Source organism: Triturus cristatus, chromosome 2_2 (genome assembly GCF_964204655.1).
Source record: "Triturus cristatus chromosome 2_2, aTriCri1.1, whole genome shotgun sequence".
NCBI classification, from domain to species: domain Eukaryota; kingdom Metazoa; phylum Chordata; class Amphibia; order Caudata; family Salamandridae; genus Triturus; species Triturus cristatus.
Window position 1 is genome coordinate 61,567,869 of NC_140582.1, and position 26,963 is coordinate 61,594,831.

The window sequence follows — 26,963 nt, forward strand, 5'->3', positions numbered from 1 at the left end:
CTTCGCCAGGGCGATACGCGGTCTACCCTCCCAAAACAGTCGGCGCTGCAGACTCTCCACCTCGCGAAAGTAGCGCGCCGGGACGACGTCCATTGTGTTCTGTAAAGCGTACAGGAAACGTGGCAGCGACATCATCTTAAACAATGCCGCCCGGCCGAGCGGCGAGAGCGGCAAGCGCCTCCAACGCGCGACGTCCTCCTTCAGGCGCTGGAGGGGGGGAAGCAAATTCTGACTATCGGGCCTCCGCGTCCAGGGTAATGAAGACACCCAGGTACCTAAATCCTCGCGGGGCGATCTGGATAGGACAACCCCGCGGAAGGATAGGATCCTCCCCAGAGAGAACATACACACACGATTTAGCCCAGTTGATGACAAGGCCGGAGTTGAGGCCAAATGAGCGCAATACATCAACCAGTACTATCAGTGATTTACGTGGGGAAGCCAGGTACAGAAGAATATCATCAGCGTATAGAGATACGCGGTCCTCATTCTCAGGGGTCCAACGGAGACCACGGATAGAAGGATGCCACCGCAGCCACTCCGCCAGGGGCTCCAAGGCAAGCGCGAAAAGGAGCGGTGATAACGGGCAGCCCTGCCGCGTGCCCCTGCCCAGCTCGAATGGAGCCGACACTCAACCGTTCACAACCACCTGTGCCAGCGGTCCAGAGTACAACAATTTTACCCAACCGATGAATCCTGGGCCAAACCCAAACTTCGCGAGTGTCGCCCAAATATATGGCCACTCAAGTGTGTCAAACGCCATAGTGGCGTCCAAGGACGCCAAAATGGCCGGCTCCCGTATGAACGGGACACGTGCGAGCACCCCATGCAAGCGCCGCAGGTTAAGCGCAGTGTTGCGATGAGGGATAAAGCCGGACTGATCCTGGTGAATCAAGTCGCACACCACGCCAACCAGCCGAGTAGCCAACACCTTGGCGAGAATTTTGGGCTCCGCATTCAACAGCGAAATAGGCAGATAGGATGTGACCCGGTCCCGCGGCCTCCCCTCCTTATGAATAACCACAATAGTAGCCAGACGCTGGTCTAGCGGGAGGGAACCCGCCGAGTGGGCCGCGAGGAACATAGCACGGAGATGCGGCGCCAGCGTATCCGGTCGCAGCTTGTACAACTCGATGGGAAGACCATTAGGACCCATGGCCTTGCCGGAAGCGACCGAACGTATGGCGAGGGCAATTTCCTCAGATGTTGGGGCGGCGTCCAACGACACTCTGTCCTCCTCCGAAAGGGAAGGCAGCGCGATATCTCTGAGCAGGGCATGGGAATCCTCTTCCGAGCGGGAGGACACCGGGGAATACACCCCACGGAAATATTCTGCAAAGCAGTCAACAATTTCTTCCGGTTCAGTGACACACACACCATCCTGTTTCTCAATCGTTGGGACAACTCGACTCGCTCTCTCCTTTTTGTCCAGCCACGCAATCAATTTACCAGCCTTATCACCCACATCATACAGTCTCCCCTGTTGCTCTCTACTGAGGCCCCTGGCCGCCTCCGTGACGAGGGCCTTATAGGCCGCTTGCTTGAGTCGGAGAACATGTAATTTTTCATCCGTCACCCCACATTCTAGATCACCCTCCAACTCGGTTATCTCAGTTTCAACACGGGTCACCTCCTCCCGCTCGCGCCTCCGGGAATGGGAAATAAGGGACAGGGCCTCCCCCCGGAGTACCGTCTTGAACGCCTCCCACAGAGAGACCGCCGATGACACAGACCCCACATTATCGTCAAAGTATCGCTTAAGGGATTTAACCAACTCTGCGCGAATGGTGGGGTCACGCAGGTACCAGGGATTAATCGGGACCACCCTACCCTCTCCCCTCGGGAGAATATCAAAGTGCAACAAGAGCGGGGAGTGGTCTGAAATACCCCGCGCCAAATGGCGCACCTCCCCTATCCTCCCCGCATGCGCCGCCGGCACCAGGACATAATCTAGCCTTGAGAGACTACCATGGGCCCCAGAATGAAAGGTGTACTGTAGCTGCGTGGGATGTTTCAAACGCCAACAATCCACCAGCCCCAAGGTATCCAAGAGGCCAGACAACCACGCTTGGGCACGGGGGAGATCCCTAGGGGGGTGACGATCCTCCGTTCCGGACACCACAGCGTTAAAATCCCCCCCGACCACTAGAATCCCCTCCGGAAGGCCAAGGTGGAGGCGTCCCAGATCCGCAAAGGTGGTCGTCTGCAACCCTGGCGGGACATAGACAGACACAAAAACGACCACTCTGCCGTCCATTCTACCCACCAGAACCGTGTAACGTCCCCTGTCATCATGGAGCACCTTATCAATTTCCAACGGGAGCGAGTTCTTGGCCATGATGCCCACACCCCTTGAACCAGACGTGAAGCCCGAATGGGCCACAAGGCGGTAGCCCCGTCGATTCATAGCACGAAAGGAGTTGCCAATGAGGTGTGTCTCCTGCAGAAAAACTATATCGGGTGAAATTCGTTTTAGGAACTGCAGGACCACACCTCGTTTTATCCTGTCCCCCAGTCCATTAACATTCCAGGACAAAAGACTCAGTCCCCTACCCCCCATCAATAAACGAAAGCAATCACTCGTCCCCCAGAGAGCACTTTAGAAATAGCACACCGATACTTTTGCCTTGTGGTGTAAACGAACAACACCCCAACCCAACCGCCCCAACAAAACTCCCCCCTCCCTGCACCCCTGCATGAGCCCAGACAGCCCCCCCAACTTGCAGTGTGCCTGTCGCCCCTATATAATGAAACTAGCTAGACCCCCTAGAGGAGGAAAGAGTACCCCTTCTAGACCCCACACCACCTCCAAAGGAGGGAAAAACGAATACAGAAGAACGAAAAACCCTAAGCTTGGCCGAAAGTGGCATCATATTCGTCCAGAGTGAGGCCCAGTATCAACACCTCAGTCCCGGTCCAGTGGGCCGTCTCCTCCCGCCGCCCACCCCCCCCCCGCCATCCCGATCACGACCCCCAGACAGAGTGTCCAGCCAGTCCCCGGCCACTTCAGGACGATCAAAAAAGTGCGTGCGACCATCCACCTCTATCCGCAGCCTGGCCGGGAAGAGCATGGCGTATTTTAAGTTCATGTCCCGAAGCCGCCGCTTGACGCCCAGGAAACTCAGTCTCTGCTTCTGGACCGCTTGGGTGAAGTCAGGATAAAAGTTCACCTCCATGTTCTCCAGCTTAATCGGCCCTTGCAGTCTGGAGGCTTGCAGAATCGCGTCCCTGTCCCGAAAGTTAAAAATACGGGCAATGAGGCCGCGGAGGGGCTCCGACCTTCGGCTTTCCCCCAGGAACTCTATGAGCCCTCTCCACGGCAAAGAATTTACTCAGTCCCCGAGGCTGGAGATGGGTAGTGATCAGGTCCTCCACAAAGAGATCCGCCGCCGCCTCCTCCCGTCCCTCGGGTACTCCGATGATGCGGATGTTATTCCTCCGGGCCCGACTCTCGGAGTCCTCCAGGCGCCGATCCATGAGCGCACTCGCCTGACTAAGTCGGTGCACCTCCGTTTGGAGGGCCGCCACCTCAGTCGTGAGGCCCGACGCGGTGTGGGCCAAAGAATCGACCCGGTCATTGGTCTTGGAGAGATCAGCCCTCACCAGGTTGACATCAACTAGGACCGCGTCGATTTTATGGGCTAAGGTGTCAAACCGCTGGCCCACCGAGGCCTTCATCTCAGCAATGGCGCCCATGACGTCTTGCAGAGTCAGCTCTGTGGGCAAATCCGGGGCATCCGGGGGGCACTCAGAGGACTTGTGCGGTCCACCGGGAGATCCTTTCGGGAGGGTGTAGCGGTCCATGATGTTGGCCTGATGTGCGGCGCCACGCCGGGTCGACTTGGCCTTCAACCGATCGCCATCTTGTTTCGTGGCCATCGTCGTGGGTCTCACACCCTCACCAGCCACGCAGTAAAAGGCAAGCAATCAAGGCCACGGGCTCCGGGGGGTCACCCCAGGACGGCGGAGCGGGCCACAGCAGGCAGGCAGGCTGGGTCACCCAGCGAGGCCACCCCAACACAAAGAGCGCCGCGATCCCACCTGCAAAGACGGCAAGGGTGCGCGAAAGTGAAAGTGCGGGGTACGCGACTCGCCAGGCCCAGCCCGCCGTTGTTGTTCACTTTGCCACCGGGTCGCCCCCAAACGCGAGTCCGGGGTCAGGAGCGAAGCAGGCCGCAAACTTCAATCGGTGCTCACTCCGGCACCCGAGGTCCGATTCGAAAACGGGAAACGGGTACCACCTCGGCTCAGGCTCACCGACACAGTCCCCTCAACCGATGCAGGATGAAGACAGGATAAATGTAGGAGGTCGCGGAGGTCCTCGGGAGCCTCGCACCTACGCGGCCATCTTGGTTGCGCGCTAGCGCTGATCCTTTTCTTAATTGCTCTAGCTGTCATCCCAACGTAGTAGAGAGTGCAGGGGCATGTGATGAGGTAGACACAATTGGTTGTGTTACAATTAGTATGTTTTCGTCGTTCCCATTTAAAATTCCCCAGTTGTAGTGACTTTGTGTGTCGTGCAGAAGAGCATGCCCCACATGTGCCACACAGATAGTGTCCTGTGACAGCTGGGAGGTCCCACAGGGTGTTTCTTTGATCGTCTGTGGTGCTCGTGGTCGTGTGTTGACCAGTTGGTCGCGTAGGTTAGCTGTCTTCTTGAAGGCAAAGCGGGGGGTTTGGATATCCAATGTGTCACTTGAGGATTCTCCAATTCCGCTTGATTATTTTTAAAATTTGATTGGATAGAGGGGTGAAGGTCGTGACGCAGGTAATGCCAAGGGTACCTCTTTATTAAAAAAACAAAAGCCTTTTTGGAAACCCTTAGGTAGTTTTAACATACACTGCACACACTACCCTCACCTCTCACAGAGGACTTCTATCCACATACCCACATGCACCCATCGGCAGTTCTCTAGAAAGATCTCCGCCAAAGCGACCCTTCGGGGGACCCGTAGGGCATTGCACCGCCGGCCCGACGAGGAGCAACCGCCCGATGATGAAGCATGACATCCCTCGGGGTGTGAGGGCAACAAGAGACAACTTGTGTCTCCCCACCTCAATCACCAAGTCCCTGACCTAGTACCTTTTGCTGTCCTACCCTTCACCTTTTGTAGTGTAGGTTGTCACTTTACAATACTCACTACGGAACAGTGCCCCCTCTTTTGATTACCTCGTGGGCTAGTAATCACCATTTACGGGTACTCACAAGTAGCTCTCAATAATTGATTGTCCAGTCTGTACTGTACTTTATAAAAATAAAAAGGAAGAGTACAATTATTACACACGCACTATTCAATACTATGCATTAATTTACAAATATACATAAGCTGTGGGACATACCTTTTGACATTGCGTAACATTCCCACCCCTCCTGCTGGGTGGGAGGGGAGGAAGTCTAGTACCACCACTCACATGTATGAACTTCATCTTGGCCCCCATTGCAGTGGGATGACCATAACCTGGAGCAAAGGCCCTTCCCACTGGCACCACCCCAGTGGTGACCCACCCCATTATCTCAACTAGCATTTATAATAGTAACACCTGCCTTAGTGACACATAACCCTGACTGATCTCATACTGACCATACAGTATACACACTTAAGTCACAGTGGCTGACAGTCTGGTTGTTCAACTAACGCAGTAGCAAGAATACCTGTCTAAGCATCACTTAGAATGAGGGGTACTTATCATATCTGATAACCGGTATAATGTAGGTCAATCAAAGCCCCTAAAAGTCTTCACATTTATAATCACAAGTTTCTGCAATTACAACCAGGCACCCTGGCAGGAATGCCTAGCAACATATTTCCCAATTACTTATTTCGCATATTGCATGTGACCTCCAGTCCCCAAAATGAACAGCAGCACCTAAAAGCACTACCAGTGAAATTACACCTTCCCACACCTAGAGGGTGTCACCTCGATGACAATCTCAGTCCAGCCTCTCACACCTTAGTGCAATCCTTAACATCAGCACCTAGCAGCAGAATAAAAGTTCCAGCATAAGGTTGACTTAAAACCATGGCTGAACCCTTGAGGGGTTATTTCCTTTAAGTCCCCTGAGACTTAGGGTGGGGATGTTCTACTTTGGTTCTGGGAGAGTCTGTGTTGCTCCTGCCGCTCCCCCTGCACCTTTCCAAACAAATAGCAGTGACCCCATCCTCCTTGGGTTACCACTTGCCAAAACGAGCAGGTTTTTCTGCAGACTTATCATGCCCTGCAAGGCATTTTGGGGTGCTTCGCTCATGAATGTGAGCAGCGGCTCCCCTGCCGCTCAGGGGAGAGCCCCGCTGCCTGCGTTGCGGCCTCACACCGCATCTTCACTTCCTGGGGGCCCAGTCCCACCTGGGTGCCCGCACCCTGGTAAGTTGGAGAGTAGCTCTGGGAGCCCAATCCCAGCTGCTGTTGCAGGCTCCCCCGACTGGCCAGCACCCTTGCGTGCTGCCGTGGGAGCTAGCCCTTCATTCTGGTCTGCCCGCCCCTGCGGGCAGACTCAGAGGCTGCAGCTGGTCGGGCGGGGAGCGTGACGGGGCTCCATTTTGCGTTGGGGGCTCAGGGTAGGCTCCTGGACCCCTGGGGTGCCATTTCACCATTTTACTTCATGAGGGGTCCTGGTTGGAGAGCCTGGCACCGTGGGCACCTTCCCAGGGGACGCCATGGCGCTCCCCGGTCTCTCCTTCTGGGAGCAGCTCCCGGGACCTGACCCACCCCGGGGGCACATCCAAGACCGGTGGCATAGCCCCACATGATTCGTTGTCGGTCTGATAAGAGGTCAAAGGTCGCCTACCATCTGGGGGGCATATCTCTGCACCCGTGCGGCCGATTTTGACCATCTTGGCCTCTTCTCGCTCCTGGTGGCCACCCCAAGGCATCTGGAGCACATTTCACCACCCTCCTGGCCTCCAAGAGGGTGACTCGGCAAGGAGCTGTCTTCACTGTCTCCCTGCGCCAGCTTTTCACCTGGCTCTCCTTCAGGGCCTCTCTTCTCCTTGCGCAGTGGACCAGGCTTCTCCTCACTGGCCCTGGACTCCCTCAAGGGCGCAGCTCAGAGTCCTGGGACAGCCAGGGGGTTCCTGCTTCCAACTGCCGATGGAGTCAGATTCCAGCACCAGTCTTCCACAGCAAGACCACACGCCACAGACAGCTCCTCTTCCTGTGCAAGACCTTTTAAAAGAAATTGGAATGGGCTGGCAGGAAGGCACTTCTGCCCTACCCTGCAGAGACACATCACCTCTCTGCCCCTGCTCTCTCCTTACTGCACAGGCCTCTGGGATACTTCAAGATGGCGCATCCAGGGGTCTCTTGCCACATGGTCTCTATGAAGCCCCTTTCTGACTTTATGGACCGAGCAGTTCTGGTGCCTGGCACCGAGTGACAGTTTCTGATTGATAACCCCCAGCTTCACCCCCATCTCTCCCTCCTGGAGAGATGACCTTTGCCCTTGGGAATGCTTGCAGTGAAGAGCTAGGTCTTTGATGCTACAGCTTGGTTAGGAAGGTAAGTAACCCAGCCTGGCAGGGGCTCTGGTTATGAGCTGAGTCAGAGGAATATTGCATTTCTGGGTGACCTATAAGCAGTCAAATATGGCTTTGGGCTCAGCAGAATACTTCCTTTTACACTACTTACAGTGTACTTTGGTGGGTGTCTGGAGCTTGTAGGCTCTAGGGAACTGAAACTACCCCATGTGATCTGTCTCCATAGGAGAGTAATGGAGTGTTCCTACAGTGAAACAGTAAAACACACTGACTTTCCCTTGCATGGGTCTCCCCACATTATAAAGCCTATTCCATGTCACCACCCAACTCTGCATAATCCCTGCCACACCATTCTATCTGTACCAGCTCCTGGGATGCGCACAAAAGGAATCTCCCCTGTGCAGCCCTTACACAGGTGTGCACACACGTCCACATGTGTCCACATGCAACCAGTCCGGTGCCCCTTACCCTGGCTGCAGCGCAGCGGCCTTATCTCACAAAGGACACTGGTGAAATCCACATTTAGTCCATTTTATCCTGAGGACACTGTGGGTGAGCCCCAGCTTATGAGGCTCTCCCACAGTAAAAGCTCAAAGATCAGGTGTTCAAAAAGCGAAAAATCCAGGCGCCTCAGATGTTCAGAACCACTTAGGACTTCTTTTTTAGACCGAATAAAAATCTGAAAACACCTCTTGCAGTCATTTTTTTCACTATGGTGCATGGTCCATATATGTTCCTTTTTCAGTGATTCTTTCCTACACTGAAATTCATCATTACTTATTTCTTTCCTTTGTTTTCTTCCTTTTCTTTCTTTTCAGGTAATTCATATATGTACCAAATTGTAACAGGCAGAAATTTGAGTGGCCTGTTTATGACCACGGATTGTTGTTAAATTCAGGTGTTTACATAAATATACCATTTGGTATTACACCAGGCAACTGATTACCAGTCCTGATGATGATGATCCCATATTGTAAAGGGATCAAAACACCGTCGACACATGCTGACCCGCTAGATTATGTTAAGTGATTTTCGTTTTGGACGCAGAAGTGTGTTTTTGTCTGCTTGACCTAAGTAGTGTACATAATTATTGGTCACTGTTTCTTGCCTGTATGTTTGTAAATGTTTTGTTTTGTCCATTTTTAACACCTGCTCTGAATTAGCTCTGGCGGGGGTAATTCTTATATATATTCTGTTGAAATTTAGGTCTGGAAATAAAACGTTAAAACAAAAATTCTGATCATTGAAACCTTCCATCGAAATGATTATTTTATCCATTAATACTATCAAAGAATTTAGCTATGTTTATGGACCCTTGTTTCTATAATCACTTAGTACCCTTGGTTCCTAACGATCCCAGGGTTACCCTTGTTTGTTGATGCAACTATATTAGCAAGCATTGGCAAAGTCAATGGGTCTTGGCAATGTGAGGGCTATTGGCTTTGTCATTGTCTTCTACCAATGTTGTATATCAGTGTCTTAGGCATTCCTTCACAAACTGGAATGAAGGAAACTAAAGCAACGCTGAAGTAAATGATAAAGCTATGGTTGGCCTGTAAGACTAATGTGTCTAAACACAATGTCTCAGACGGCGAATAAGCTCTCTAGCTGAGACTAAAGCTGAGACCTAAAAATGAATGTGTCCTTGTGTAATGTAACTGGTGCTCGGATTGAGTCCCCGCTATATAAAACTGCAAAAATCAAACGAGCCCAGTGGAACTGATGCCCAGGAGTCTCAATTTTAGTTGTTCTTACTGTTAAGGGATAGGTCCACATTTATTTGCTACTTGCATTGGGGACCTGCCACTGCCCTTGGTACAATGCAGTGCTAATGAAGAGCAGATGGAACATGACAAAGGGGACTCCGTGATGTCAAAATGTATCCACCTCCTATAGAAAGGAAGATATGCCCCACCCTCCCCAATGGAGCTGCAGATTACACACTTTTGCATAGATCGCCATCTGGTGTTGGGCCCGGATGTTTGCAGTTTGTTTTTCCACTTGGAAAGTCTTTGGAAGTCACGAGGTCAGTGACTCCTCCCTTGGATCGTATTGCGCATGGGCTTTGGCTCCATCGTCAGATTGTTTTTTTTCGCCATCGGGCTCGGATGTAATACTTCGCGCTCCGGTTCCGAGCATTTCCAGTTCGACGATCGAAGCGCAATCCTCGCTCATCGGTATTGTTCAGATACCAAATCTCCTCAATCAGAGGGCGCCACATTATCACGGGGTAGAGCTACACGCTGCCCGGTAGAGGAAGATTTCCTCCTCGACAACTTTGATACCGCACATAGGTCTACCTCCATACTACCTATGCTCCATGGGGTACTAAAACATGCGCCAGAGGTCTTTAAAGACCCAGTCAGGGCTAGGGTCATTAACCCACGCATAGAGAAAGTATAAAACTGCCCCCACAGATCCTGCCTATATCAAAGGGCCAGCGCCTCTAGATTCCCTAGTGGTCTCCACTGCACGGAAGAGGTCAAACTGCCAGGCGAAGCACCACCACCTGACAAAGAGTCAAAGCTACTGGACGCGTCAGGAAAGCGCACTGCGTCACAGGCAGCCAATATATGGCGTATCACCAACACTCAAGCGCTATTGGCCAGATACGACAGAGCGCATTATGATGAACTAGAAACCATCATGCACCATCTCCCAGAAAAATACAAAAATAGGGCCAATGAATTAGTTCAAGAGGGTAAGACCATAACTAACACCTCTATACGCTGTGCCTTAGACGCAGCAGACACAGCCTCCAGGGCCATTAACACTAGCGTCCTCCTCCGTCGCCATGCTTGGCTGAGAGTTTCAGGCTTTAAACCTGAGGTACAGGCCTCCATATTAAATCATCCATTTGATCAAGAACATCTGTTCGGCCCAAAGGGAGATGAGGCCCTCGAAGATGAAGGACACAGATACAGCGAAATCTATGGGAGCCCTGCAGGCACACCCTCCTAGGCGCTCCTTTCGCCGCTCTTCCTTTCGGGGTACGGCCAGAGGCTACTCCTCAGATCGCGCGTCCACTTCCTACAAATCCCCTACTCAATCCACCTTCACAAGTGGTTATCAAAGAGGCGGCTATAGGGGCAATAACAATAAAGGCAGAGGCAAAACAAATACCGCCTGCTCTGCCACACCGCCTACCAAATGACTTCCCCCCTGCTCCCTACAGACCATCCCACTCCGGTCGGGGCAGGCAACAAAATTTCCTTCACGTCTGGGAGACCATCACCTCAGACAGATGGGTGACCCAAATTATTTGTTCAGGGTACTGCCTAGAATTGACATATACCCCCCCCCCCAAACATTCCACCCAGGCAACGCCCAATGTCACAAGAACATTCCACGTTACTAAAACAGGAGGTAATCTCCCTCCTACAAAAACATGCGATAGAACAAGTCCCCGCCAATCAGCAAAATTTAGGGGTCTACTCCCTATATTTTCTGATACCAAAAAGAGACGAGACTCTACGACCTATTTTAGATCGCCGGCCTCTAAACACATAGATACATTCGGACCATTTTCACATGGTAACACTTCAGCAGGTACTTCCGCTCCTCTCCCAGAACGACTTTCTCACCCACTGGACTTGAAAGACGCATACTTTCCGGTACACCATGCTCACAGAAAGTACCTCAGATTTGTAGTGGACGGGCAACACTACCAGTTCAAGGCGTTCCCTTTTGGGGTCACAATAGCACCAAGGGTATTCACCAAGTGCCTAGCGGTAGTGGCGGCACACCTCAGAAGACAACACATTCACGTCTTCCCATATTTGGACGACTTGCTAATAAAAGCCACGTCCTACAACCAATGTGTACATCACACCGCCACTACAATCCAACTACTTCACCAGCTAGGTTTCACGGTGAACCACCAAAAGTCCCAGCTAATACCATCCCACACAAAGCAATATCTCGGTGCCACCATAGACACCTCAAAAGCCATAGCCTACCCCAATCCTGCCAGGATTGCAAGCATTCAGGCTTTGCGTCAAAGATTCATACCTCAACACTCTCTCCCAGCAAGAGTGTTTATGCAACTAATAGGGATGATGGCCTCTTGCATTTTCATAGAGCCCCATGCAAGACTCCAGATGCGTCCACTCCAAGAGTGCTTAGCGTGCCAATGGAACCAGGCCCAGGGGCAACTGACAGATCTGGTGTTGGTAGACGGTCGCACCCATCGCTCTCTGCAGTGGTGGAACACCACAAATCTTTCCAGAGGTCGACCGTTCCTGGACCCGGTTCCACAAACTTTTAGGGCGCAATTGTGCTTTAGAAATTTAATTATCATAACCTACTCAAGGCAGTGCCTTTGACTACTTAAGTGTAAATCAGTGTTTTTTTTTTTTTTGTTTTTTTTTTGCATTAGAAAAATGGTTTTGTAGACCTTAAATTGAGCTGGAAAAGCTAGATTTCTGGACCTTTAGTCTATGGATGGTCTGCAAAATTGTTGCGAACCATCCATGGATCCAAATAAAAAATACTCCAGTTGAACAAAATAACTTTTTCTCCCTTTGTCCATTTCGGATCCACAGTACCAAAGCAAGACTCTAAGCTTCTTTGTTGGGTAGTTGTAGCTTGATGAAGAAGGTTGAGTACTCCATTACAGCATGTTGAGTCCCGACATCCTGGGAAAAAAAAGTGAATTAAGTAGTCTGGGGTAGCATCCTCTGAACCCCTGGCTCATGCGGGTTAACACTCAGGAAAACAAAAAATATTTTGCAACGGAGTTCAGACCCCAAGATGTAATCTCATCTGTAAATCTGTTTACAGCCTATGTAATTCTATCTGTCACTTTAAGGGATGTTATCATGAACAGTGCTTTGAGTGTGCAATTTATGATTTTCATGGCTCTTGTGCGAGTTATGATTTCTGACCTTGACCTTACAGATTTTAGTTAGTTTTAAAAAAAAATTATAATTCGAACATTGACTGTGTTTTAAGTGAATAGGTAAGTTTTGTAAGCATATGTTAAAGGTATTTAACAAATGGGTATAACAAATACCGAGCTCATTCATCAGAGCAGCTAAGGACAGATCATGTCAAAACGAGAATTTGCTTGTTCTATTAGATTCAGAGGCATTACGCTGTAAATGCTGCTTATCTTGTAAGGAAAACCTTTCCACTGTTAACCAGCGCGCACGATCATCTGGAGGGTATCCTGGTGCTGCACCTAGAGTCTCTTCATCCGGGCCTCAATATCAGATAGATGAAGGTTCTTCAACCTTGTGGGACAGATTACGCCATTGTAGTCTTGGGTCAAAAGCGAAGAAAGGGCCCCCAAACTTTGTTAACCTGTCTACCCTTCTGTACTAGATTTGTTCCATGATTACTACTGCCCATAGCTTCAGCAACTACATGCCGACCCAGGAACCTTGGGCTTCCCCACAGTGTGATGATGACATGGTTAGCTGCTTGAAATACAAAAGAAAATAATCTAGTTAGTTCAGTGCAAAAGATGTTTTCTGAGAGGACCCCTAGCAGAGTTACCATAGGCATCTGCTGAGGTCCTCTCCCTCCAAGTCATATTTCTGCCAACACTTCAGTTCAGTCTAGTTTCAGACGTGTTCTCGACTACGGATTTGTGCGTAAGCCTGCCCTCCACATGCCCTCCAACTAGGAATTGACTTCTTTATATCAAACCTATATTAAGGGGCTGGAGTGTAATGCCACATATAAAGTATTTTATAAAGGGTTAAGTTGTTTTCTGCAGGTAGGGGCAGAATTATATTGTCTGTGCAGGCTTACGTTCTCATCAGATGTCCTCCGTGGTACTTTTCACTACTCCCACCTGTTGCCTTTGGAACGGCAGCCCCTGTATCACCTCCCCTGACCCCCCCCCCCCCGCGCTTGCACTAGAATCGTGCAGGTAAGTGAAATTGCGCGAGATTCTAAATAGCGCTAGTGATCTCCTTCCTCCCTAATTGAGCTTCAGTTGCTTCACCTGTAAAAAGTGAAACCTTCCCGCCCCATCGGAGATCATATTCTTATTTGACCTGAGGAAATGGTTTAATGATTACTTTATGGAAAAAATTACTCCACAATCTTGGGCTACATCTGGCCCCATCCAAGAGATAGGGTGAATATCCCAATTGCACACATTGGTTTTAACTGGCTGTAACTGGTATATTGCCCATTGTCTATTATTCCCATGTCCCCTTTTCCCTTGGAAACCGAACCCTACAAGAGCATAAATCTAAGAAGGATGCGGGCTGCACAAGCATGTTGAGCGTAAAACTTTTTTTGCAGCTTTATATTTTTCATAGATGTAATTTGAAAAAGTTAGTTTTACTGCAGACACATTGGATTGACTAGAAATGTTTAGATGGTCTTTAAAGGATTTTCAGTTATCTAGTTTACTTTTAATTTCCTTAGTTTTTCATTACAACGATCTTGCCAGGCAGTTTGAAATACTGAAAGGACTATTTAAGATGTAATTGCGCCCAGTAGTAAAAATGGCTATTTACTGCGCTGGGCTAAAGTGGAGCCATCCGAGTTGACAAAATCATTGCTAATTAAATGTAAATCGGATTTCTCAGTCTGTTTGGACGAATATGCTCCCCATGTAGAGGTTTTGAATTCCATTGGATCAATTTCCTTAGAGATAGAGGAGTCTGTTTGTGGAAACGAATAAGTGTAAAATAGAGAAATAGGGGTGGTTCGACTCAAAATGCACCTAATCCCATACAGCATTGAAAAGGGCCTTGCATAAACCAGAGAGGAATTAGACAAATAAATTTGGCAAAAAAGGAATATAGATGCGTGTTAAAAATACGAAAGGACGCACTGAGGGCTGAATCTTGGCAGGCTCTGCATAAAGCTTCCCAGCTAAGAGATAACACAAGCTTTTGGAAGGCCGTTAATGCACCTTTTCTGGCTCCAAGAGACTCAACATCAATTGAGCTAGCCATTACAGAGGATCAATGGGTGGATCATTTTACAACTTTATATAACAATGAAGAACATGTATTATCACACCCTGTTTCGTGCCCCCTCCCTGAGCCAGAACCATTAAGTCTTTTCCCACCTGATATTCATTTTAATCTAGATGAAGTGAACTGCGCTATAAATGATAGTGCAGGAGGTAAGACCCCTGGCCCAGACGGCGTTCTTGTCGACTTGTTTAAATCTAATATTTCTCTCTGGGGTCCCTTATTAACTGGTACTAAGAGCATGTTGTCACCACGGCTTTATTCCATCTTGGTCTGAATCTGTCCAGGTTCCAATTTTTAACAAGCATTGGCATAACCAATAGGTCTCGCCTTTGGGACCTTATAAGTGTTTAGCCACGCAACAGTTGATGTTGTTGCACCAAGGATATTGTGCTGCATAACTAAATACCTATAAGGTCCCAAAGGCGAGACCTTATTGGCTATGCAATGCTTGTTGAAGATTACTCTCTGCTTTACACTGGTGGTCTGTGGAGCCCAACACATCTTCATGTGCATCTAATAATAAAGTTCAGCCAAAGGGTCACTAATGTATCAACCATGCAGACCATCGTAAAACACTCATCTAAGTGTTATCTCCTTTCCTAAATGTTATCAAGCCCTTCGTCTCGTCTGGAGAAGCTGGCACTACACTGATCCCACTACAGTGCCACTGAATTGCCTTTTCACAGACCGTAAAGTCAGTGACCCTCCGATTGTCCCCTCCCATGAAGCTGGCAGTTCTCCAATGAAGTACATGTGTCTGAGGAGACACACACTTGCTGTCTTTGAAGACACATTCTTATTTCGGGGCTTCGCAGATGCATGTTAATTGTGGGAGATAATTAGGACAATTTACCCAGGATAACCTAAGTTAGAGGCCGAATAGGAACTTGGTGGGTGTTCATTTCTTTACCACTGTTTTTACCACTGTTTTTTAGGTTTCGCCTACGCAGCGAGAACCTTTAGCTGTCGCTCTGCTAATTTTCAAGCACACACTCGTGCTTGTGGCGGCATCCACCTTGCGGGAGCGAGCAGGGGCGCACCACAAGCACGAGTGCAGGGCTTGAAAATGAGCAAACTGTGCGCGTACGCACGCACCACTCCCGGGCTTGTTCCTTCCATGCAGTTACCAGCAACACGTGCGCGTGCACCACTCCCTGCCGGGCTTGTCCTTTCTTGCAGCTGTCTTCTACTTTCTCTTTCCCTCTGTATCTCCCTGCCTCTTTCCATATATTTCTTTCCTCCAAGTGTTCACACTTTTTCTCTCCCCCTCTCCTTTCCTCTCTCTCCGCACGCTTGCTCTTTCTCTCCCTTCAGTTTCTTGTCGCTCTCACCCCTCGCGCACACTCCCCCACCCGTTAATCAGTACTCAGTCGGCACCTAATCTACGTGGACACAAGACACCGCACTCTTGTTCCATAAACTGAAGACCCAGCACACTCTCAGGACTGACTGAATACTGCACGATGCCGTTGCTACGCCGATTAGTTTGTCCTCGCTTTACCTCGGCTGGGTACAAGCCAGACCCCCTCACCCACCTCCTGTTGAAAACTGATTACCTTTCCTCCTAAGAATGACTATTTACCCAACTTTCAGACAGTACTGAACATTTTCTGTGCGCTTCCTGCCTGAACATAATCGTTAGCGCTCCTTCGACCTGCCCTGGGATGACAGGGCTGTGCCTGCCTTTGACAAATACTAGAATGCGCAGCATTTTTACCTCTTAGTTATTACACAGTGGAACAAAAGGGGTTTGCTGAAGTGCCACGTATTGGCTAGATTTTACACTTGGGCAAAATGGTGCAAAACTAACGAGTGCTTTGCTCCGAGCTTACATAATTATATTGAGGCAAACCGGTATTTTGTCAGACACAATGTTTGTTTCACATGGGGGAAAAAGAGAGCGAGTCCGTATCCTGCACCTCTCTCCCTCTTGTTCTCACCTTTCCCTGGATCTCTCGCATCCTGCATTTCCTACAGTCTCATCGCTGCCCTCCTCCCTGTTTGTGCCAGGGCCTCCTTCTCCCACCACCTCTCTCCCCTCAAATCTCCTTCATACCCTCCTGCATCTCTGCGCTCCCCCCCCCCCCCCCCACCAGCCTCTGGGCTGGCCCCTGCCGTCTCTTGCTCTCTCCGGGCTCTCTTCTCTTCGTATGTCTCGGTCACCATCTTGCAGTGTATTGTATGTAGCGTTTCTATAGCGCTTTCCTGCCCCTTGACGTTTACTCCTCTGTGTCACCCTCTACCCCCTAACACCCCCTTCCCCACCCTCCTCCTTCCCTCGACCACTACTGCCCCCTGTTTTCATTCTCACGCCCCGTCCCTGATCTCGTCTCATCCAGAGTTCTCGTTTCCACTTCCTGCATCCTCGTGTGTCTCTCTAAATCTCTCCAAATCTCTCTCTCTCCAAATCTCTCTCTCTCAAAATCTCTCTCTCTCCAAATCTCTCTCTCTCCAAATCTCTCTCTCTCCAAATCTCTCTAAATCTCTCTAAATCTCTTTAAATCCCTCTTTCTCTCTCTGAATCTCGCTCAATCTCTCGCTCAATCTCTCGCTCAATCTCTCGCTCAATCTCTCGCTCAATCTCTCGCTCAATCTCTCGCTCAATCTCTCGCTCAATCTCTCGCTCAATCTCTCGCTCAATCTCTCGCTCAATCTCTCGCTCAATCTCTCGCTCAATCTCTCGCTCAATCTCTCGCTCAATCTCTCGCTCAATCTCTCGCTCATTCTAAATCTCGCTCGTTCTAAATCTCGCTCGCTCTAAATCTCGCTCGCTCTAAATCTCGCTCGCTCTAAATCTCGCTCGCTCTAAATCTCGCTCGCTCTAAATCTCGCTCGCTCTAAATCTCGCTCGCTCTAAATCTCGCTCGCTCTAAATCTCGCTCGTTCTAAATCTCGCTCGTTCTAAATCTCGCTCGTTCTAAATCTCGCTCGTTCTAAATCTCGCTCGCTCTAAATCTCGCTCGCTCTAAATCTCGCTCGCTCTAAATCTCGCTCGCTCTAAATCTCGCTCGCTCTAAATCTCGCTCGCTCTAAATCTCGCTCGCTCTAAATCTCGCTCGCTCTAAATCTCGCTCGCTCTAAATCTCGCTCGCTCTAAATCTCGCTCGCTCTAAATCTCGCTCGCTCTAAATCTCGCTCGCTCTAAATCTCGCTCGCTCTAAATCTCGCTCGCTCTAAATCTCGCTCGCTCTAAATCTCGCTCGCTCTAAATCTCGCTCGCTCTAAATCTCGCTCGCTCTAAATCTCGCTCGCTCTAAATCTCGCTCGCTCTAAATCTCGCTCGCTCTAAATCTCGCTCGCTCTAAATCTCGCTCGCTCTAAATCTCGCTCGCTCTAAATCTCGCTCGCTCTAAATCTCGCTCGCTCTAAATCTCGCTCGCTCTAAATCTCGCTCGCTCTAAATCTCGCTCGCTCTAAATCTCGCTCGCTCTAAATCTCGCTCGCTCTAAATCTCGCTCGCTCTAAATCTCGCTCGCTCTAAATCTCGCTCGCTCTAAATCTCGCTCGCTCTAAATCTCGCTCGCTCTAAATCTCGCTCGCTCTAAATCTCGCTCGCTCTAAATCTCGCTCGCTCTAAATCTCGCTCGCTCGCTCGCTCTAAATCTCGCTCGCTCGCTCGCTCTAAATCTCGCTCGCTCGCTCGCTCTAAATCTCGCTCGCTCGCTCGCTCTAAATCTCGCTCGCTCGCTCGCTCTAAATCTCGCTCGCTCGCTCGCTCTAAATCTCGCTCGCTCGCTCGCTCTAAATCTCTCTCGCTCGCTCGCTCTAAATCTCTCTCGCTCGCTCTAAATCTCTCTCGCTCGCTCTAAATCTCTCTCGCTCGCTCTAAATCTCTCTCGCTCGCTCTCTGGTCGGTTGACGTGCTAGCTGTCTGTTTGGGAGTAAGACGTAGCTGATACTCAACAGTTACTATGTAAACAAGCATTGGCATAGCCAATAGGTCTCGCTTTTGGGACCTTATAAGTATTTAGTTATGCATCACAATATCCTTGGTGCAACATCATCAACCATTGCATGGCTAAACACATGTAAGGTCCCCAAGGCGAGACCTATTGGCTATGCCAATGCTTGTTTATTTTTGTTTCAGCATGAATCCACACCGGTGGAAAGTCACGATATGCTCTCTGTCACTTATAACCAAGCTCAGGGTCTGCAGGAGAGGGGCTAGTGTGTAGGTAAATAAATGCCGTTTACGTGTAGAATGGAGGGTAGTTTACGGGTGCATCTGACAATACGCGAGCTCCTGTGGCATCGCAGTAGCGAAACGCAAAATTACAGAGCCCTGAACCTCTCATATTTCTTAGATATTCATTCGCTTTCGGATAATGGGGGCTCCCGATGTGTTAGGGGGTCTCTGATGGTCTGCCCCACTACACACAAGCACATGTGCACCGCGGTGGCCACCCTTGCGTCCCTGTGGCATGCGGTAGTCAAGTCAAGGCATTCTGCCTCCATAGCCAACTGTGCCTGTGAAAGGTGGGCGCGAGGGGGGCTACACTCAGCCTTGTTTGCCTTTAGCCGTATCTTATCTGACCCCAGGTTGCGTTTATCATTTGAGCTCGCGTGTAATGGCTTGTACGGGACGATGTGCGGCATTATCCACTTACATACGGGACTTAATGGTTGAAGAAAGTAAAGACCCGGAGAGCAACAATGAGCTAGAGGGAGGAATAGAGAGAGGTGCATTGGGAGAAAAAGGTGACACACAGGGAAAGAAAAAACAAAAGAAGGAAAGACCGACCAGAAGTGGCAAAGACAAATGAGAAATCAACCGAAGAGGATAGAAAGAAATTAAGTGGCCAGGACAAAACAAAGATATGAAAAGGAGGAAATCAAAAACGGAGAAAGAAAAACAAAAAGATACACAGAAAGAAAGAAGTAAAAAAAAAATGGGTGGGGGAGATTGAAAAAGAGAAGGGGAAATTAATCAATAAAGAATTGAAGGGAAGGATAAAGTGAAGAAAAAGAGCGGACGAAAATAAGGATATGAAGCCAATAGTTGAAAAACGAAGAAAGAGGTAAAATAAAGGTAGGGAAATAAAGTGTAAAATGAAAACTGGGTTCACAGATAAAAGAGTAAGAAAAACCAAAGAGAACGAAAATAATGTCATGAAGAGAATCGCCGAAAGAAAGAGGCAAGAAAGAAGAGTGGGGAGGAAACAAAATGTGCTGAAAAATAATAAACTGAAACGAAAGAAAGAAATGGCACAGGAAAAAGAACGGCAAAACAATTGCAAATACAGGGAGAGAATTCGTGTAGGAAACGCGTGTGTGTGCATTTTCCTTGTTATAAATGCACATATATTTTATTAAACAAGCGAAAAGAAAATGATGCATCGAATGTTAAAAACAAAGGGCGAGAGCAAAATGAATAGATAGACTAAAGTACAAACAAGCGCGGCACTTGTGCTTTGGCTTGAGATGTTTACAGCCAAAGAATGAGTGCCGCGATTGAAAGCAAAGAGAGTGAGTGAGGGGGGAATAAAAAAAAAATGCGACCCGTGCTCTGCTTAGTGACTGTTTCAAGCACACACTCGTGCTTGTGGCGGCATCCGCCTTGCGGGAGCAAGCAACAGCCAATTAGCATGCACGCCGCTGCTTGCTCCCGCAAGGTGGATGCCGCGACAAGCACGAGTGTGTGCTTGAAAATGAGCAGAGCGATGGCTAAAGGCCCTCCAATGCAGTGCATGCGCGCTGCGTAGGAGAGACCATAATCTCCCTACATGCTATCGACCAATTTCCCTACTATATTCTTTCCTCAAAGTGACGGGCCACATCCTATTAAATAGACTGCAGTCATGGGCAGAAGATGTTGGGGCAATTCCAGATATATACAATATGGCTTCTGCCAGGGCCTAGGCACTATAGAGTAGGGTTTAAACCTAAACCTATTGTTAGGTAAGCAAAGCAGGGGAAATTATTCTTAGCATTTGTGGACCTTAGTTCCGCGTTTGATTGTGTTAGGCATGACAAACTGTGGACTATACTTGAGGAAATGGGAGTAGAAATCCCACTTACAAACTTCATGAGGCAGCTGTATTATGGTGCCTGTGCAAGGGCCTGCTATGGAACTACTGGAGAGTGCACTGCTAAATTCCCAATAAGAAAGGTGGGTTAGACAAGGTTGTGTTCTTGCCCCCTTTCTTTTTAGTTTGTATATTTATGGCTTATGCAAATTTTTAATTAGTCATTGCCAGGATCTTCCACTTATTGACAAACACCCAATACTGCCGTTATTGTACGCTGACGATGCCGTCTTAATGGCGCGTACTCAAATTGGGCTTCAAAGATTAGTGAGCACCTTTGCCACATATATGCAAAATCTGGGATTACAAGTAAATATCTCAAACGTTCATAATCAAATGTCGGTCGAATAGTATTAAATGCCGGGATATTTTTATAAATAATGCCAAGGTTGAGAGTACCAATAGATTTCCATACCTTGGCATTCTCTTTGATTATTGAGAGGACGTGGGCTCATGCAGTTTTAACTAGGAAAATGTTATTTTCCAAAGCTACCGCTGCACTTATCCACTTTGCTATCAAACTGGGCAGGAGGCCGGTCGCAGAACTAATACAAATTTATAAGGCTAAATGTATTACAACTGCCATGTACGGCACAGGCATTTGGCGATATGTTGACACTCTGCCTTTGCAGCGTGTTGAGAATGCTTTTCTCAGATATCTGCTGGCTGCCCCCAGAAGCACAGGTACTTATATCGGCCACGCCGAGCTTGGGATATCGTATATCTCTGATTTAATCAAAATTGAGCCAATTTTATTATGGCAAAAAATCTGGGCTACAACATACCCAGGTCTTAACCGGGATATCATATCTGATTGCCTAAAGCTCCATAGGGGAGCCATGTATTCCTTGGTTAAACTATATTAGAAGATTTATGACAGACGTTGGTCACCCTGAATATTTCACCGAAGCGGACAGTATTCGATTAATTCCGAGAAAAACTCTGAAGGCTGAATGCTTATCGCATTTGGAGTCAATTAGACTCTCAAATGAAATTAATCCCACTGTGATGGAAAACCAATTATAAATGACATGCTTTGGCACACAACCATATCTTGTGTATGTAAGCGGGACTTACGACAGGATGTTGCTAACACGTTTTCGTCTGGGAATTTTCCATAGACTTATTACTTTCCCTGTCATGAATGACTGGTCAAACTCTTGAACTATGCCCATGCGACGGCTTGTCCTAGCAGTCTACTTTGTACATTCTTTTATGTTTTTTAATTTTACGTAGTTCCCAGGAAACGCTGGATCGTTCCTGTTTTAAAGACTCTGGGCCTGAGACAATGTCGCCCAGCTTTCATAACGTCGCACCTTTTAAACCATGAAATGCTCACTAGCTCTATTGTAATGTATTTGAAATCAGTGATTAAATTTAGAAAAACATTATGGAATATGAACCTGGCTTTTAGCACATGATTTATTTTATTACAATTGTTATATTATGAAATCTTTATTGGTTTTTAGTAATGTACTTGTAAATGTGATCAAACTGAGAAAAGTGTGAATATAAACCTGTTTTTTAACTGTGAACCCTACAATATTTTAATTGTTATAACAATTCGATTAGATCTTTTTTAGAATTATGTGATAAAAATTGTGCTTTTATAATATACATGTTAAATCGCATAAAGCTTGTTTGACCAGATGTACACACAAATGGGCAGAATAATAAAAAACATGTTAACCTATGAAGTTCAGATTGTAAAGGCACTCTTACAGGTGAGTGACTTGTCTTTAAAGTTCCTATTACTGGTAGGTGACAATGAAGTGGTGGCATATTTGTTCACATTCTATGGAATATCCCACCTATAAAAAAAGGTTGGTGGCTAGAGGCACCTAACCATATGGGGGTAAAACAGATTTACCATTTGTGCCTAGAGAAATTAGTATAGTCTGTAGTCAACTGGAGTTCCTTCACAACAATGCAGATCTACAGTTACTTATTTCTAAACAAGGAAAAATATCTTTGTACATAATAAATTCAGTTCTGTATTCATGAAGAAGCTGTAAAGATGATGCAATGTCAAGTCAAGTAGTAGTGCTTTATTCGATCACTAGTATCATAAAAGCAATATACATCAGCATGAAGACATTAAAAATCGATAATAGTTTGCATCAAAATTACAATTGGAGTTAAAACAGGATTAAACTAAATTTGCTAGTTACTAAATTTATAAAAGGTTATAGGATAAAAGAAGGATACTAGTAAGGGAATTAAAGTCCTAGATGGTGATATTTCCTTTGAGAAATTATAAAAACAGACTTGTATAAGGCAATAAAGGGAGAAGCTTTAAAACACCACCAAACATAAAAAATGTAGAATGTGAGTATGTACAGACTATAGATGATGCAATGTAAACAATCTATTTTGTAAGGCTTACAGACTAAGACTTCTAACCATTGGGCATTCTTGTTGCGTTCCTAGGTATGAGTACCATTGGGCAGATGGTACTAACATAAAGAAGCCCATCAAGTGTTCAGCTCCTAAATACATTGATTACCTGATGACATGGGTGCAGGATCAATTGGATGATGAGACACTTTTCCCATCCAAGATTGGTAAGTTTGGTGGCTATTTAAGAAGCTCTCACCAAATCTCAAAATTATTTTAATTAGGCTTGGCGATTCATTATTTGGAAAAGAAAAACGTGTTTTCTGCTTTAAATATCTGTGACCTCTGCCCCAGAGTGCATTTTGGTATGAAGCATAAAGTTGGGCTCTCAAACGTTGTGGATCGCTTTCACTTTGTCATCCCAGATGACAATGAATCTTAAATGCTTTTATTGCAGTATTGCCTTCTTTTCCTTTTCTCAGAGCATGTGAGCGCTCCACACATTGTGAAGAAGACAGTAAGTTACAGTTCATATAGACACTGGCAGAATCATTCTTCAAAACGAAATACCCTAAATTTGTATTTTTGCCGTAAATTTGTAGAAACGATTTAAATGAAGTGATTATGTAATACTCTATCTCATACAAGTAGGGGTATATTGCTACATATTTTACATAACTTTAAAACTTGACCATACATCTAGAATTTACATTGGTCACTCTTGTTATGCCCTTCAAAATGGATGCTTTAGAAAAGGGCCCATAGCGACTTTTAATGATTTTAATAATAGAGCAACACTTTGGTAGTGGTTCAGTGTCTATTAGGCATTTACATATGGAACAGTTGGTTTTTTTTTTGTCACAAGTGTGACAAGCTTGTATAGTCCTGCAGCCATCACAAAAAAAGTGGTTATATGTGTATTTTCCTTAATTTGAACTGCTTCTTGAGGAGAATACAACAATCCTACCTTTTGCTTACAGGGAACCGCCCTCGACTGGCTCTGCTCCTTTCTCAGTGGCAGAACCCAAAGAATCAGACTGCCACCCTTCCTCTCCGAACCCACGGAAATCAACTGCGAAGTCCCCCAGGATCGTCTCTCAGCCCGACGCTCTTCAACATCTACATGGCCTCCCTCGCTGCCATCGTGAGACAGCACGGACTCAACATCGTATCCTACGCCAACGACATCCAGCTCATACTCTCCCTCACCAAGGACCCCATCACCACCAAACTCAACTTCCAGGAAGGAATGAAGGAGGTCGCATCCTGGATGAGCAGCAGCTGCCTGAAACTCAACCCGGAGAAGACAGAGGTCGTCTTCCTCGGATCCTCCCCCCTCGGCATGGGACAACACCTGGTAGGCCCACCACCCTCTGCAACACCCCCCCCACCACAGACCATGCTCGAAACCTCTGCATCATACTCGACTTCTCACTCTCCATGACCTGACAGGTCGACACCGTCGCCTTCAGTTGCTTTAACACTCTCCGCATCCTCCGAAAGACCTTCAAATGGATCCCCCCTGAATCAAGGAAGACCGTCACCCAAGCACTCATAACCAGTAGACTAGACTACGGAAACGCCCTCTACGCCAGGATCAACAAATCTCTGCTCCGAAAACTCCAGACCATACAGAACGCCGCAGCCAGACTGATCCTCGGCATCACTCAACACCTGCAGAACCTCTATTGGCTCCCCGTCGAGAAGAGAGTAACTTTCAAGATACTCACCCACGCCTTCAAATGCCTCCATCACTGGAACCCAATACCTCAACAAGAGAATCTCTTTCCACGTACCTAAAAGAAGCCTCCACCCTCGCCGAAACCCCGCGCATCCGCAGAACCAGAACAGGTGGAAGAGCCTTCTCTTACATCGCGGCCAAGACCTGGAGCTAGCTCCTGACCGACAAGACGCGCCCCCTCTCTGAACATCTTCAGGAAGACACTCAAGACCTGGCTCTTCGAATGAGCGGAGCTGCTCACCCCACCCTCCACCCCCAGTGTCTTGAGACCCTCATGGGTGAGTAGCGCGCTATACAATCCGTTGATTGATTGATTTGCTAGGGATAGACTGTGATGCATAGTCAATCGACTAACCCAATTTCCCACCATACTAAACAGTGCATTGAAGTAATCGCTTGATCGCACAATATTTTCCACTTGGATTACCACTATTTTGAATACTATTTTGGGTGACTGTCACCTTTGTTTGCTGTTCAACAATTAATAAACCAGATTAACAATTTCAAATTGTTGTCAACTGTTATTCCTTGGTCTAGCTACACATTTATTTACAATTAGCGGTATAGCCTTAAAACTATGATACCTGTTAGTTTCATATAAGGCTTAGGCTAGTATATGATTTTCATCCACACTCCTTCATCCTAGTCAGTTGAAAACCTTATTTCTATATTTATTTATTTAGTGTTTTATAGAGCGCGAACGTGACCAGTTATGGTATCGGAGCGCTTTACAGGGATAACACGTTGTATACAAGTATGAAATAGTCCAAAAAAAACATAAGTAGGAGTAGAAGGAGGTGAAACATTTGGGGAATAACAGGATGTTTACAAAGTTCAGATCATAATGCAGAGCAATCCAGCAAATATATTTGTGGGAGTACAAGGTCAGTACAAGATGGATAGCAGTCAGTCAGTCCAAACTCTAGCGGCAACAAAAATAGGCAAAGCCACTGAGCGGTGTGAGAAATTCATGATTTATAGGAGGAACTTGCCCATTAGGAAAGTTTTAGCTTCCTAATTAAATATTGACAGGGAGGGGATTTTTCCAATGAAAGACTGCAGCGAGATCCAGATTGTTGGTGCGGCCCCAGAGAAAGCACGGTTGTAAGTTTTTTCCTTTTGGAAGCAGGGTGACTGAAGCACAAAGTCTCTGGCAGACGCACAAAGCCACGCAGTGGTGTGCATGTCCTGGTTATTGCCACTAAGGCTGTCACACTAAGTGATGGGATGCCAAAGGTTATCTGCCCAGAAAAGATTATCTTTCTAAATTATGGTAATAAAATACTTTTTTTCCAGGTGTCATTTTACTCTCAAGGCTCAGCTCTGTGTATCTCCCTCCTACTAACCCTTCCCTTAGTGGCCAGTAGGGTCCAAAATCTCAACTCTTGTGCTAACCATTTCTACCATTGCCAGTCCTGAACAGCTATCAACCATTAATATTTGTAGTTTCTGCTCCCCTCATTTTCCACCCCACACTAAAGGTTTTAAGCATTCAAGATTGTGTGAATACTGCATAACACAGACTAAAATATTAATCTGTAAACTCGCCATTTTAAAATAATTTCCTTGCTAGGTGTTTCGTTGACATTTGACAGCTGAATCTGTCACTGTGACTAATTGGTTCCTGTTCGTTTTTAGGTCTCGACCTTGCTATCGCGTAAGCGATCGCAAAGCGAGACTATAGAAAGCGGGTTTGAAAAGTGCTCCCAAAAAGCGGATTGCATTGCTAGCACGCGCACAATCACGCGCATCGTGCCGCCATGCAATCCGCCTTTTGGGAGCACTTCAAAGGGTCCGCTCCCCCGCCCCCGCCAAGCACGCGCGCCACGCTCCGCCGGGCTTCTCTTGTTAACAACGCTGCATACCGTGCTTTCACTTCATTGTATCGGACGCGCTCCATGTCCTCTGATACTGCTGTGGCCCCGGCACCACATGACACCCCCTGACCCCGCCCCCACTAATCACAAACAGCAGTGCCACCGGTTGCAAACGCCATAGCGTCGGAAGCGGCAAAGTCACTGGCACTGAATCACATAAATGCCCATTGAATGCAGCATATGCTTGCGAAGAAGCATTTCTTCAGCTTATTTACGATTGCTACTTTCTGCCGCTGCTTGCATTTATTGTCCATACCTTTCCTAGCGTTGGGCGTCTTTTGATAGGAGTCGAGCATGTTTAGGCGTCTTTCCAAAGCTATTCCTGCATGCTTTGGATTCGATGCCTGGCGGGGACACAAACATAAACGGCACGCACAAAGGTTCTCGCAAATAATTGCTGTTTCAATGTAATTCAACTTGATAGCTGAGTTGTATTATATGCGTGAAATGTGCACATTTGATTGCACTGGTAAAATGGCAAATTCATTAACTTGTAACATTGTTCTTTCACTTTTGACGTGAACATTGTCCGGTTAATGACTTCATTTAAAAGGGCGTTGTGT

At 47.4% G+C, this 26,963-nt stretch overlaps 1 protein-coding gene across 1 annotated transcript in view; it reads left to right on the forward strand.

Moving 5' to 3' along the window:
* Positions 1 to 26,963, forward strand: part of MOB1B (MOB kinase activator 1B) — a 277,702-nt gene that overhangs the window by 177,309 nt on the left and 73,430 nt on the right. Inside the window, exon 4 of the mRNA XM_085640995.1 lies at positions 22,876 to 23,009. Within this exon, the coding sequence (XP_085497121.1) occupies positions 22,876 to 23,009 (134 nt within the window). The remainder of the gene's footprint in view (positions 1 to 22,875; positions 23,010 to 26,963) is intronic.